The following is a 13125-nucleotide window of genomic DNA, read 5'->3' as shown; positions in this document are numbered from 1 at the left end:
TGCGCTTGTCTTTAGCACTCAGATGCCCAACTCCCAATGGGGTCTAAACCCAGATAAATCCGTTTTGCCCTGTATAAAGCTTATGCAGGGCAAACTCATAAATTGTTCGCCCTCTATAACACTGATAGAGAGATATGCACAGTTGTTTGCTCCCCCAGGTATTAATACATACTCTGAGTGAATTACTAAATAGAAAGTGATTTTATTAAATACAGACAGTAGGATTTAAGTGGTTCAAAGTAGTAACAGACAGAACAAAGTAAGTCACCAAGCAAAATAAAATAAAATGCACAAATCTATGCCTAATCAAACTGAATACAGATAATTTCCTCACCAGTTCCAGAGTGCTCCCTTTTACAGGCTAATCTCCTTTTAGCCTGGGTCCAGCAATCACTCACACCCCCTGCAGTTACTGTCCTTTGTTTCAGTCTCCTTCAAGTATCCTGGGGGGGGTGGAGAGGCTCCTTCTTTAGCTAGCTGAAGACAAAATGGAGGGGTCTCCCCTGGGTTTAAATAGACTCTCTCTTGTGGGTGGAGACCCCCCTCCTCCCTCCTCTGCAAAGTCCAGCTCCAAGATGGAGTTTTGGAGTCACCTGGGCAAGTCACATGCCCCTGCATGACTCAGTCTTTGCAGGCCGACGCCATTGTCCACATGGCATCTTGCATGTCTCCAGGAAGACTTCTCATGTGGATTGGAGCATTCCAAGATGCATTGTTCCCCAAGTGTTTCCTGATCAGGTACTTAACCTGGTGAATTCCTTCCTAAAGAAGCTGACCAAATGCCTCACAGAGCTTACTTAGAAATCAAGCAAGCATACAGCCAGTTATATCATACATACATTTATAAACGTCCCCCCATAAAGCCTTATGGGGTACGCTGTCACACCCTCCCCCTGAACTTACTGCCAGAGACTTGTACACTGTCCATGGCGGAGGCAGTATACCTAAAGTTCCTCTTTTCTGGACAGGGCATCTGCTACCCAGTTCTCCTTTCCTTTAATCTGAGTAATCTCCATGTCAAACTCCTGTAGGACCAGGCTCCAGCGTAGCAGTTTGGAGTTGGTGCCCTTAGTTCGGTGGAGCCATACTAAAGGTGAATGGTCAGTTAGAATTCTGAACCTCCTATTAAAAAGGTAAGGTCTCAATTGTTTGACGGCCCACACAATGGCATAGCATTCCTTCTCTATGACAGAGTAATTCTGTTCGGCCGGGGACAGTTTTTTGCTCAGGAAGGCAATGGGATGCTTCTTACTGTCTTCCCCTGTCTGCATCAGCACAGCACCCAACCCTGTGTCTGACGCGTCAGTGCACAACTCAAAAGGCTTTTCGAAGTCAGGGCTGGCCAGCACAGGCTTCGCAGACAGGAGTGCTTTCACCTTGTTGAAGCCCTTTTGGCATGCCTCTGACCAAATGACCTTATTAGGTTGATGCTTTTTACATAAGTCCGTGATTGGGGACACAACGTCACTGAACCCCACCACAAACCTCCTGTAATAGTTTGCCAAGCCTATGAAGGATTGGACTTGCCTTTTAGTCTGGGGTACAGGCCATTTTACGATGGCTTCCACCTTAAGAGGGTCGGGGGATATTTTACCCCCCCCTACCCAGTGCCCCAGATAAGGGACTTTGGCTGCCCCTATCTTGCACTTGGAGGGCTTCACAGTTAGCCCAGCCTCTTTGAGCTTTGATAGCACGACTTCCAGGTGCTCTTTGTGGTCACCCCAGGTGTTGCTGAATACAGCAATGTCATCTATATACGCCCTAGCATAATGCTGTAAGCCATTTAACACTCTGTTGACCAATCTCTGGAAGGTGGCACCCGCATTTACCAGACCAAAAGGTAACACTGTGAATTCATAGAGCCCTATGTCCGTGATAAAAGCTGATTTTTGTTGTGCCTCTCCCTCCAGAGGGATCTGCCAGTAACCTTTGGTCAGATCAAAGGTACTAAGGTACTTGGCTTGGCTCAGCACATCCAGCATGTCATCAATTCTTGGCATGGGGTATGCATCTGTTACAGTGACAGCATTGAGTTTTCTATAGTCTACACAAAATCTGACGGTGCCATCTCTTTTGGGGACCAAGACCACAGGGGAAGCCCATGCACTGTCGGAATCCTTAATTACCCCCAAGTCCAACATGCTTTGTATCTCAGCCTGAATTTGCTCCTTCACCTTGCCGGTGGCCCTATAAGGCCTGGAAGGAGGAGGTTGAGCCCCTTTCGTGAGGATCCTATGGGACAGCAAGTGCGTCCTCCCTGGTTTGTTGGAAAACACCTCACTGTACTTCTGCAGTGTTGACAACGCTTCCCTCCTTTCGAGTGGTGTCAGCTCACTACAGATTTCTATACTTTCAAGGGACGACCCGTCTTGGCATTCAGCCATCAGATCAGTGAGTGGGTGTGCCTCAGTTTCCCCTTCGACACAACAGATCATGTTTACCTCGGCCACTCTGCTGTGATAGGCCTTCAGTCTGTTTACATGTACCAACTGGGGTACCGCATCATCCAGGGGCTTTTTAACTTTGTAAGTGTCCTCATTCGCCACTTCAACCACTTCAAAGGGCCCCTCCCAGGAGTTTTGCATCTTGAACTTTTTGGCAGGGCCGAGTACCATGACCAAATCTCCTACATCAAAAGTGCGTTTACAAGTATTTTTATCATACCACGCCTTTTGCTTGGCCTGACTGCTCTGGAGGTTGTTTTGTACAATCTCCATCATGTCTTTCAACTCCCTCCTGAACCTCTGGACATACTCAGTTACAGGTTCCTCCCTTACCGTGTTGCATCCTTCCCAGGTATCCCTGATGAGATCGAGGGGTCCTCTCACTTTCCTCCCATACAGAAGGTCAAATGGGGAAAAGCCTGTGGACTCTTGGGGTACCTCCCTGTAGGCATACAGCAGGAACGGTAGTAGTTCATCCCAACTTTGGCCCCTCTTTTTGGCATACATCCCCAGCATGGATTTTAGGGTCCCATTGAATCTTTCCACCAGCCCATTGGCCTGGGGGTGGTAGGGGGCCGTCTTAAGCTGTTTCACTCCACACACCTTCCATAGCTCATTGAACAACTGCGACATAAAGTTTGCCCCCCGATCAGACAAAATCTCTTTAGGGAAGCCCACTCTGCTGAATATGGTGAGCAGAGCTCTTGCCACAGTCTCGGCTTCTATGTTAGACAGTGCAATTGCCTCAGGGTACCGAGTGGCGAAGTCTACTACCACCAAGATATACTTGTTCCCTCTCCGAGTGGGGCGTGGCATAGGACCCACTATGTCTATTGCCACTCTTTGGAATGCCTCCTGGATGATGGGCAAGGGACGCAGCGGAGCCTTCTGGGGTCCCCCCGGCTTCTTCCTCTCCTGACACACCGCACAAGTCCTACAATAATCCCTCACATCGTTCTGTATCCCTGGCCAGTAGAAATTCCTCCTCAGCCTGTCATATGTCCTCTGTACCCCCAAGTGACCAGCAAAGGGACTGTCATGCGCTACCAGCACTAATTCCCCCCGGTGTTGGCTGGGTACAACCAACTGCTTATAGGGTTGACCGGGACCCTGGTTTTTACCTACAGGGGCCTGCCTGTACAGTTTCCCGTCTTCTTCAAAAAACTTCTCCCCCCCCTCCCTTCCTGGAGTTCCCTCCGAGATACACTGTCTTATACTTTCAAGGGAGGGGTCCGCCCTTTGTCTAGCTGCAAATTCCTGACAGACAACCCTTGAGATAGCGTCCCCGTCCCTGAGCACTGACTGCATCTCCCCTGCCCCCACCCCTGGGAGCCTGTTGTCCTCAGCCAGACAGAGGCCTGGCTCTGTCTCTCCCATATTTGGAAGTACCCCGCCCCCCTGCACTGTCCTGTCACTGAGACCTTCCCCCAACTCCCCTATGGGTTCCAAGGTCCCCGCCCCATCCCTGGGGGCTCCCTCTGAGTCACCCACTACCATGTTCCCTGGGGCAGGAGGGGTTGGCTGTTCAGCTGCATCAGACCTACAGTCATCAGCCGGAACAGCCTCCCCCTCACAGCCTTTCTTCATGCTGCGAGTTACCACACTAACAGTCCTAGTTCTGCTGAAAAAATCATTTCCCAGCAACATGTCCGCGGGGATGTCCTCGAGCATCCCCACCAGTAAATCCCTTTCCCTACCTTCCCATTCCACATGAACCTTAGCCAGGGGCACAGGGAACCTCTGTGGCCCCACCCCCTTAATGTGGGTCATCTGCCCAGTCAGGACACTAGCGTCTGGGACCACACTCGGTCGAACCAGAGAGAACTGAGCCCCCGTATCCCTCCATCCCAGACACTCCATGCCATCAATCTTGACGACCTTGATGTGTTCCCTGTCCGCTTCACCAGGCCCCATGTCCACCAAGCTGGTGTGATAAGAGGTGGGGGTGCCCTCTGGGCCCTCAGGGCTGAAGGCAACCGAGCTAACATGGGACAAGGGAGGCTTACTCTCCTTCAATTTGGGACAGCTACTCCTCAGGTGCCCTGGGGAATTGCAGTGAAAGCACCTTCTGGGATCCCCGGCTTGTGTAGGAAATTTGGGACGAGTAACAGGAGAATGGGGGGTGACTGCCCAGGCTCCTTTTTCCCAGACCCCGGAGTAAAACGGTGATTCTGCTTTCCCCCAACCTTATACCCTTCTGCCAGTGGTTTATGTTTGATCGCGGCTTGGGCCTGTTCATAAGAGTCAGCATACTCAGCTAATTCACCCACCGCATTTACCTTTTTGTCCCACAAATACTGTTTAACCTCATCACTGCACATATTCAGGAAGTGTTCCTGAGTAACCAGATCACACATCCCTTCAAAGCTGGTAATGCCTCTCCCCCGCACCCATTTATCTACCAAATCTCTCATTTCATTGGCATAAGCCACATTACTTAATCCAGATCCCCTCTTAAGGCTCCTGAATTTAACCCTGTAGGTTTCAGGTGTAACCTGAAACTGTTTCAAAACCAGTTCTTTAAATTTACCATAGTTTGAAGCATCATCAATAGGCATCTTATTGAATATGTCCAGAGCTCTGCCAGTCAATTTTGCTATCAATGTGGTCATCTTCTGATCTTCAGGGATGGCATGGAGGGTGCACAGTCTCTCAAAGGTGATGAAATATTCGGCAATATCGCTGGACTCATCATACTGTGGACATAGCCGCTCCCATTTATGGATTTTCGGGGAAGTGGAGCCAGCAGGGGGAGGGTTTCGTCTCTTTGACTCCATAACAGCCAGTTCATGCTTCCGGGCCTCCCTCTGGGCCTCCATAGCCCTCTCGTGGGCAGCTGCCTCTGCCTCCGCCCTCGCTGCCTCTCTCGCTGCCTCTGCCTCCACTCTCGCTGCCTCTGCCTCCGCCCTCGCTGCCTCGACCTCCATAGCTCTCTTGTGGGCAGCCTCTTCCCTTGCATGTTCTGCCTCCATGGCACTAATTTCTAATTGTCTTAGTTCCAGCCGTCTCTTATGTTCACTTTCTCTCTCTTTTGCTTCCAACCTGGCCAGCTTTAGTTTAATAGCAGCGTCACTGGTACTCATTGTCCTGCTTTCTCGTGCTGGGCTACAACCACTCTGCAGTTCACTGGAATTGAGATCACTGGTACTCATTGTCTTGCTTTCTTGTGCTGGGCCACAACCCCTCTGCAGTTCACTGAAACTGAGATGCACTCAGCTCAGGGGATTCTTAGTTAATAGAGAGTTTCCTTTTCTGTCCCTACTTCCCTTGCCCGAAATAAGCAAACAGAAAATAACAAACCAGTAACCACTTTGTCTGTTCTCCAGCCACCACACTTAAAACTCACTTAAAATCACTACCAGTATCTCAAAGCAATCAACTATGCACAGATCCTGCTCGACTACGCCACTGTGACGGGTTGGATCACAGAACCCCCCTTGGGAGCTGCCACCCGATGTGCAAAGACTACCCCTGCTTCTGTTTTCCCTGCCAGCTCAGGACTCCAGCACCCTGTCTTGCTGAGCCAGACACTCCTGTTTGGCTCCACACACAGATCCAGGGTCTGAATCCCCTGTCCCAAAGCTGCAAGTTTACCTGAAAACAGCTCGCAGTAGTGCGCTTGTCTTTAGCACTCAGATGCCCAACTCCCAATGGGGTCTAAACCCAGATAAATCCGTTTTGCCCTGTATAAAGCTTATGCAGGGCAAACTCATAAATTGTTCGCCCTCTATAACACTGATAGAGAGATATGCACAGTTGTTTGCTCCCCCAGGTATTAATACATACTCTGAGTGAATTACTAAATAGAAAGTGATTTTATTAAATACAGACAGTAGGATTTAAGTGGTTCAAAGTAGTAACAGACAGAACAAAGTAAGTCACCAAGCAAAATAAAATAAAATGCACAAATCTATGCCTAATCAAACTGAATACAGATAATTTCCTCACCAGTTCCAGAGTGCTCCCTTTTACAGGCTAATCTCCTTTTAGCCTGGGTCCAGCAATCACTCACACCCCCTGCAGTTACTGTCCTTTGTTTCAGTCTCCTTCAAGTATCCTGGGGGGGGTGGAGAGGCTCCTTCTTTAGCTAGCTGAAGACAAAATGGAGGGGTCTCCCCTGGGTTTAAATAGACTCTCTCTTGTGGGTGGAGACCCCCCTCCTCCCTCCTCTGCAAAGTCCAGCTCCAAGATGGAGTTTTGGAGTCACCTGGGCAAGTCACATGCCCCTGCATGACTCAGTCTTTGCAGGCCGACGCCATTGTCCACATGGCATCTTGCATGTCTCCAGGAAGACTTCTCATGTGGATTGGAGCATTCCAAGATGCATTGTTCCCCAAGTGTTTCCTGATCAGGTACTTAACCTGGTGAATTCCTTCCTAAAGAAGCTGACCAAATGCCTCACAGAGCTTACTTAGAAATCAAGCAAGCATACAGCCAGTTATATCATACATACATTTATAAACGTCCCCCCATAAAGCCTTATGGGGTACGCTGTCACACCCTCCCCCTGAACTTACTGCCAGAGACTTGTACACTGTCCATGGCGGAGGCAGTATACCTAAAGTTCCTCTTTTCTGGACAGGGCATCTGCTACCCAGTTCTCCTTTCCTTTAATCTGAGTAATCTCCATGTCAAACTCCTGTAGGACCAGGCTCCAGCGTAGCAGTTTGGAGTTGGTGCCCTTAGTTCGGTGGAGCCATACTAAAGGTGAATGGTCAGTTAGAATTCTGAACCTCCTATTAAAAAGGTAAGGTCTCAATTGTTTGACGGCCCACACAATGGCATAGCATTCCTTCTCTATGACAGAGTAATTCTGTTCGGCCGGGGACAGTTTTTTGCTCAGGAAGGCAATGGGATGCTTCTTACTGTCTTCCCCTGTCTGCATCAGCACAGCACCCAACCCTGTGTCTGACGCGTCAGTGCACAACTCAAAAGGCTTTTCGAAGTCAGGGCTGGCCAGCACAGGCTTCGCAGACAGGAGTGCTTTCACCTTGTTGAAGCCCTTTTGGCATGCCTCTGACCAAATGACCTTATTAGGTTGATGCTTTTTACATAAGTCCGTGATTGGGGACACAACGTCACTGAACCCCACCACAAACCTCCTGTAATAGTTTGCCAAGCCTATGAAGGATTGGACTTGCCTTTTAGTCTGGGGTACAGGCCATTTTACGATGGCTTCCACCTTAAGAGGGTCGGGGGATATTTTACCCCCCCCTACCCAGTGCCCCAGATAAGGGACTTTGGCTGCCCCTATCTTGCACTTGGAGGGCTTCACAGTTAGCCCAGCCTCTTTGAGCTTTGATAGCACGACTTCCAGGTGCTCTTTGTGGTCACCCCAGGTGTTGCTGAATACAGCAATGTCATCTATATACGCCCTAGCATAATGCTGTAAGCCATTTAACACTCTGTTGACCAATCTCTGGAAGGTGGCACCCGCATTTACCAGACCAAAAGGTAACACTGTGAATTCATAGAGCCCTATGTCCGTGATAAAAGCTGATTTTTGTTGTGCCTCTCCCTCCAGAGGGATCTGCCAGTAACCTTTGGTCAGATCAAAGGTACTAAGGTACTTGGCTTGGCTCAGCACATCCAGCATGTCATCAATTCTTGGCATGGGGTATGCATCTGTTACAGTGACAGCATTGAGTTTTCTATAGTCTACACAAAATCTGACGGTGCCATCTCTTTTGGGGACCAAGACCACAGGGGAAGCCCATGCACTGTCGGAATCCTTAATTACCCCCAAGTCCAACATGCTTTGTATCTCAGCCTGAATTTGCTCCTTCACCTTGCCGGTGGCCCTATAAGGCCTGGAAGGAGGAGGTTGAGCCCCTTTCGTGAGGATCCTATGGGACAGCAAGTGCGTCCTCCCTGGTTTGTTGGAAAACACCTCACTGTACTTCTGCAGTGTTGACAACGCTTCCCTCCTTTCGAGTGGTGTCAGCTCACTACAGATTTCTATACTTTCAAGGGACGACCCGTCTTGGCATTCAGCCATCAGATCAGTGAGTGGGTGTGCCTCAGTTTCCCCTTCGACACAACAGATCATGTTTACCTCGGCCACTCTGCTGTGATAGGCCTTCAGTCTGTTTACATGTACCAACTGGGGTACCGCATCATCCAGGGGCTTTTTAACTTTGTAAGTGTCCTCATTCGCCACTTCAACCACTTCAAAGGGCCCCTCCCAGGAGTTTTGCATCTTGAACTTTTTGGCAGGGCCGAGTACCATGACCAAATCTCCTACATCAAAAGTGCGTTTACAAGTATTTTTATCATACCACGCCTTTTGCTTGGCCTGACTGCTCTGGAGGTTGTTTTGTACAATCTCCATCATGTCTTTCAACTCCCTCCTGAACCTCTGGACATACTCAGTTACAGGTTCCTCCCTTACCGTGTTGCATCCTTCCCAGGTATCCCTGATGAGATCGAGGGGTCCTCTCACTTTCCTCCCATACAGAAGGTCAAATGGGGAAAAGCCTGTGGACTCTTGGGGTACCTCCCTGTAGGCATACAGCAGGAACGGTAGTAGTTCATCCCAACTTTGGCCCCTCTTTTTGGCATACATCCCCAGCATGGATTTTAGGGTCCCATTGAATCTTTCCACCAGCCCATTGGCCTGGGGGTGGTAGGGGGCCGTCTTAAGCTGTTTCACTCCACACACCTTCCATAGCTCATTGAACAACTGCGACATAAAGTTTGCCCCCCGATCAGACAAAATCTCTTTAGGGAAGCCCACTCTGCTGAATATGGTGAGCAGAGCTCTTGCCACAGTCTCGGCTTCTATGTTAGACAGTGCAATTGCCTCAGGGTACCGAGTGGCGAAGTCTACTACCACCAAGATATACTTGTTCCCTCTCCGAGTGGGGCGTGGCATAGGACCCACTATGTCTATTGCCACTCTTTGGAATGCCTCCTGGATGATGGGCAAGGGACGCAGCGGAGCCTTCTGGGGTCCCCCCGGCTTCTTCCTCTCCTGACACACCGCACAAGTCCTACAATAATCCCTCACATCGTTCTGTATCCCTGGCCAGTAGAAATTCCTCCTCAGCCTGTCATATGTCCTCTGTACCCCCAAGTGACCAGCAAAGGGACTGTCATGCGCTACCAGCACTAATTCCCCCCGGTGTTGGCTGGGTACAACCAACTGCTTATAGGGTTGACCGGGACCCTGGTTTTTACCTACAGGGGCCTGCCTGTACAGTTTCCCGTCTTCTTCAAAAAACTTCTCCCCCCCCTCCCTTCCTGGAGTTCCCTCCGAGATACACTGTCTTATACTTTCAAGGGAGGGGTCCGCCCTTTGTCTAGCTGCAAATTCCTGACAGACAACCCTTGAGATAGCGTCCCCGTCCCTGAGCACTGACTGCATCTCCCCTGCCCCCACCCCTGGGAGCCTGTTGTCCTCAGCCAGACAGAGGCCTGGCTCTGTCTCTCCCATATTTGGAAGTACCCCGCCCCCCTGCACTGTCCTGTCACTGAGACCTTCCCCCAACTCCCCTATGGGTTCCAAGGTCCCCGCCCCATCCCTGGGGGCTCCCTCTGAGTCACCCACTACCATGTTCCCTGGGGCAGGAGGGGTTGGCTGTTCAGCTGCATCAGACCTACAGTCATCAGCCGGAACAGCCTCCCCCTCACAGCCTTTCTTCATGCTGCGAGTTACCACACTAACAGTCCTAGTTCTGCTGAAAAAATCATTTCCCAGCAACATGTCCGCGGGGATGTCCTCGAGCATCCCCACCAGTAAATCCCTTTCCCTACCTTCCCATTCCACATGAACCTTAGCCAGGGGCACAGGGAACCTCTGTGGCCCCACCCCCTTAATGTGGGTCATCTGCCCAGTCAGGACACTAGCGTCTGGGACCACACTCGGTCGAACCAGAGAGAACTGAGCCCCCGTATCCCTCCATCCCAGACACTCCATGCCATCAATCTTGACGACCTTGATGTGTTCCCTGTCCGCTTCACCAGGCCCCATGTCCACCAAGCTGGTGTGATAAGAGGTGGGGGTGCCCTCTGGGCCCTCAGGGCTGAAGGCAACCGAGCTAACATGGGACAAGGGAGGCTTACTCTCCTTCAATTTGGGACAGCTACTCCTCAGGTGCCCTGGGGAATTGCAGTGAAAGCACCTTCTGGGATCCCCGGCTTGTGTAGGAAATTTGGGACGAGTAACAGGAGAATGGGGGGTGACTGCCCAGGCTCCTTTTTCCCAGACCCCGGAGTAAAACGGTGATTCTGCTTTCCCCCAACCTTATACCCTTCTGCCAGTGGTTTATGTTTGATCGCGGCTTGGGCCTGTTCATAAGAGTCAGCATACTCAGCTAATTCACCCACCGCATTTACCTTTTTGTCCCACAAATACTGTTTAACCTCATCACTGCACATATTCAGGAAGTGTTCCTGAGTAACCAGATCACACATCCCTTCAAAGCTGGTAATGCCTCTCCCCCGCACCCATTTATCTACCAAATCTCTCATTTCATTGGCATAAGCCACATTACTTAATCCAGATCCCCTCTTAAGGCTCCTGAATTTAACCCTGTAGGTTTCAGGTGTAACCTGAAACTGTTTCAAAACCAGTTCTTTAAATTTACCATAGTTTGAAGCATCATCAATAGGCATCTTATTGAATATGTCCAGAGCTCTGCCAGTCAATTTTGCTATCAATGTGGTCATCTTCTGATCTTCAGGGATGGCATGGAGGGTGCACAGTCTCTCAAAGGTGATGAAATATTCGGCAATATCGCTGGACTCATCATACTGTGGACATAGCCGCTCCCATTTATGGATTTTCGGGGAAGTGGAGCCAGCAGGGGGAGGGTTTCGTCTCTTTGACTCCATAACAGCCAGTTCATGCTTCCGGGCCTCCCTCTGGGCCTCCATAGCCCTCTCGTGGGCAGCTGCCTCTGCCTCCGCCCTCGCTGCCTCTCTCGCTGCCTCTGCCTCCACTCTCGCTGCCTCTGCCTCCGCCCTCGCTGCCTCGACCTCCATAGCTCTCTTGTGGGCAGCCTCTTCCCTTGCATGTTCTGCCTCCATGGCACTAATTTCTAATTGTCTTAGTTCCAGCCGTCTCTTATGTTCACTTTCTCTCTCTTTTGCTTCCAACCTGGCCAGCTTTAGTTTAATAGCAGCGTCACTGGTACTCATTGTCCTGCTTTCTCGTGCTGGGCTACAACCACTCTGCAGTTCACTGGAATTGAGATCACTGGTACTCATTGTCTTGCTTTCTTGTGCTGGGCCACAACCCCTCTGCAGTTCACTGAAACTGAGATGCACTCAGCTCAGGGGATTCTTAGTTAATAGAGAGTTTCCTTTTCTGTCCCTACTTCCCTTGCCCGAAATAAGCAAACAGAAAATAACAAACCAGTAACCACTTTGTCTGTTCTCCAGCCACCACACTTAAAACTCACTTAAAATCACTACCAGTATCTCAAAGCAATCAACTATGCACAGATCCTGCTCGACTACGCCACTGTGACGGGTTGGATCACAGAACCCCCCTTGGGAGCTGCCACCCGATGTGCAAAGACTACCCCTGCTTCTGTTTTCCCTGCCAGCTCAGGACTCCAGCACCCTGTCTTGCTGAGCCAGACACTCCTGTTTGGCTCCACACACAGATCCAGGGTCTGAATCCCCTGTCCCAAAGCTGCAAGTTTACCTGAAAACAGCTCGCAGTAGTGCGCTTGTCTTTAGCACTCAGATGCCCAACTCCCAATGGGGTCTAAACCCAGATAAATCCGTTTTGCCCTGTATAAAGCTTATGCAGGGCAAACTCATAAATTGTTCGCCCTCTATAACACTGATAGAGAGATATGCACAGTTGTTTGCTCCCCCAGGTATTAATACATACTCTGAGTGAATTACTAAATAGAAAGTGATTTTATTAAATACAGACAGTAGGATTTAAGTGGTTCAAAGTAGTAACAGACAGAACAAAGTAAGTCACCAAGCAAAATAAAATAAAATGCACAAATCTATGCCTAATCAAACTGAATACAGATAATTTCCTCACCAGTTCCAGAGTGCTCCCTTTTACAGGCTAATCTCCTTTTAGCCTGGGTCCAGCAATCACTCACACCCCCTGCAGTTACTGTCCTTTGTTTCAGTCTCCTTCAAGTATCCTGGGGGGGGTGGAGAGGCTCCTTCTTTAGCTAGCTGAAGACAAAATGGAGGGGTCTCCCCTGGGTTTAAATAGACTCTCTCTTGTGGGTGGAGACCCCCCTCCTCCCTCCTCTGCAAAGTCCAGCTCCAAGATGGAGTTTTGGAGTCACCTGGGCAAGTCACATGCCCCTGCATGACTCAGTCTTTGCAGGCCGACGCCATTGTCCACATGGCATCTTGCATGTCTCCAGGAAGACTTCTCATGTGGATTGGAGCATTCCAAGATGCATTGTTCCCCAAGTGTTTCCTGATCAGGTACTTAACCTGGTGAATTCCTTCCTAAAGAAGCTGACCAAATGCCTCACAGAGCTTACTTAGAAATCAAGCAAGCATACAGCCAGTTATATCATACATACATTTATAAACGTCCCCCCATAAAGCCTTATGGGGTACGCTGTCACACAATGATAGTGACTTTTAAATCTGTAATAGAATGACCAGGGAGATTGAAGTGTTCACATACTGGCTTATGTATGTTACCATTCCTGATGTCCGACATGGGGACATTAGGGTTTGTCCTTTTCCT

General features: G+C 49.8%; 2 protein-coding genes across 2 annotated transcripts; both read right to left on the bottom strand.

The window, feature by feature from the left end:
- Positions 1 to 944: 944 nt before the first annotated feature.
- LOC135978381 (uncharacterized) lies at positions 945 to 4358 on the bottom strand. The gene has a single exon (XM_065579335.1). It carries the CDS (start codon positions 4356 to 4358, stop codon positions 945 to 947), a length of 3414 nt encoding a protein of 1137 aa, XP_065435407.1.
- A 1973-nt stretch (positions 4359 to 6331) lies between these two features.
- LOC135978380 (uncharacterized) lies at positions 6332 to 10416 on the bottom strand. Its single transcript, XM_065579334.1, has one exon. The coding sequence runs from the start codon at positions 10414 to 10416 to the stop codon at positions 7003 to 7005; it is 3414 nt and encodes a 1137-aa protein (XP_065435406.1). The 3' UTR covers positions 6332 to 7002.
- Between the last annotated feature and the right edge of the window lie 2709 nt (positions 10417 to 13125).

Source organism: Chrysemys picta, unplaced genomic scaffold, assembly GCF_011386835.1.
Source record: "Chrysemys picta bellii isolate R12L10 unplaced genomic scaffold, ASM1138683v2 scaf234, whole genome shotgun sequence".
Taxonomy (NCBI): Eukaryota; Metazoa; Chordata; order Testudines; family Emydidae; genus Chrysemys; species Chrysemys picta.
This window is presented reverse-complemented; position numbering and strand designations above follow the sequence as displayed.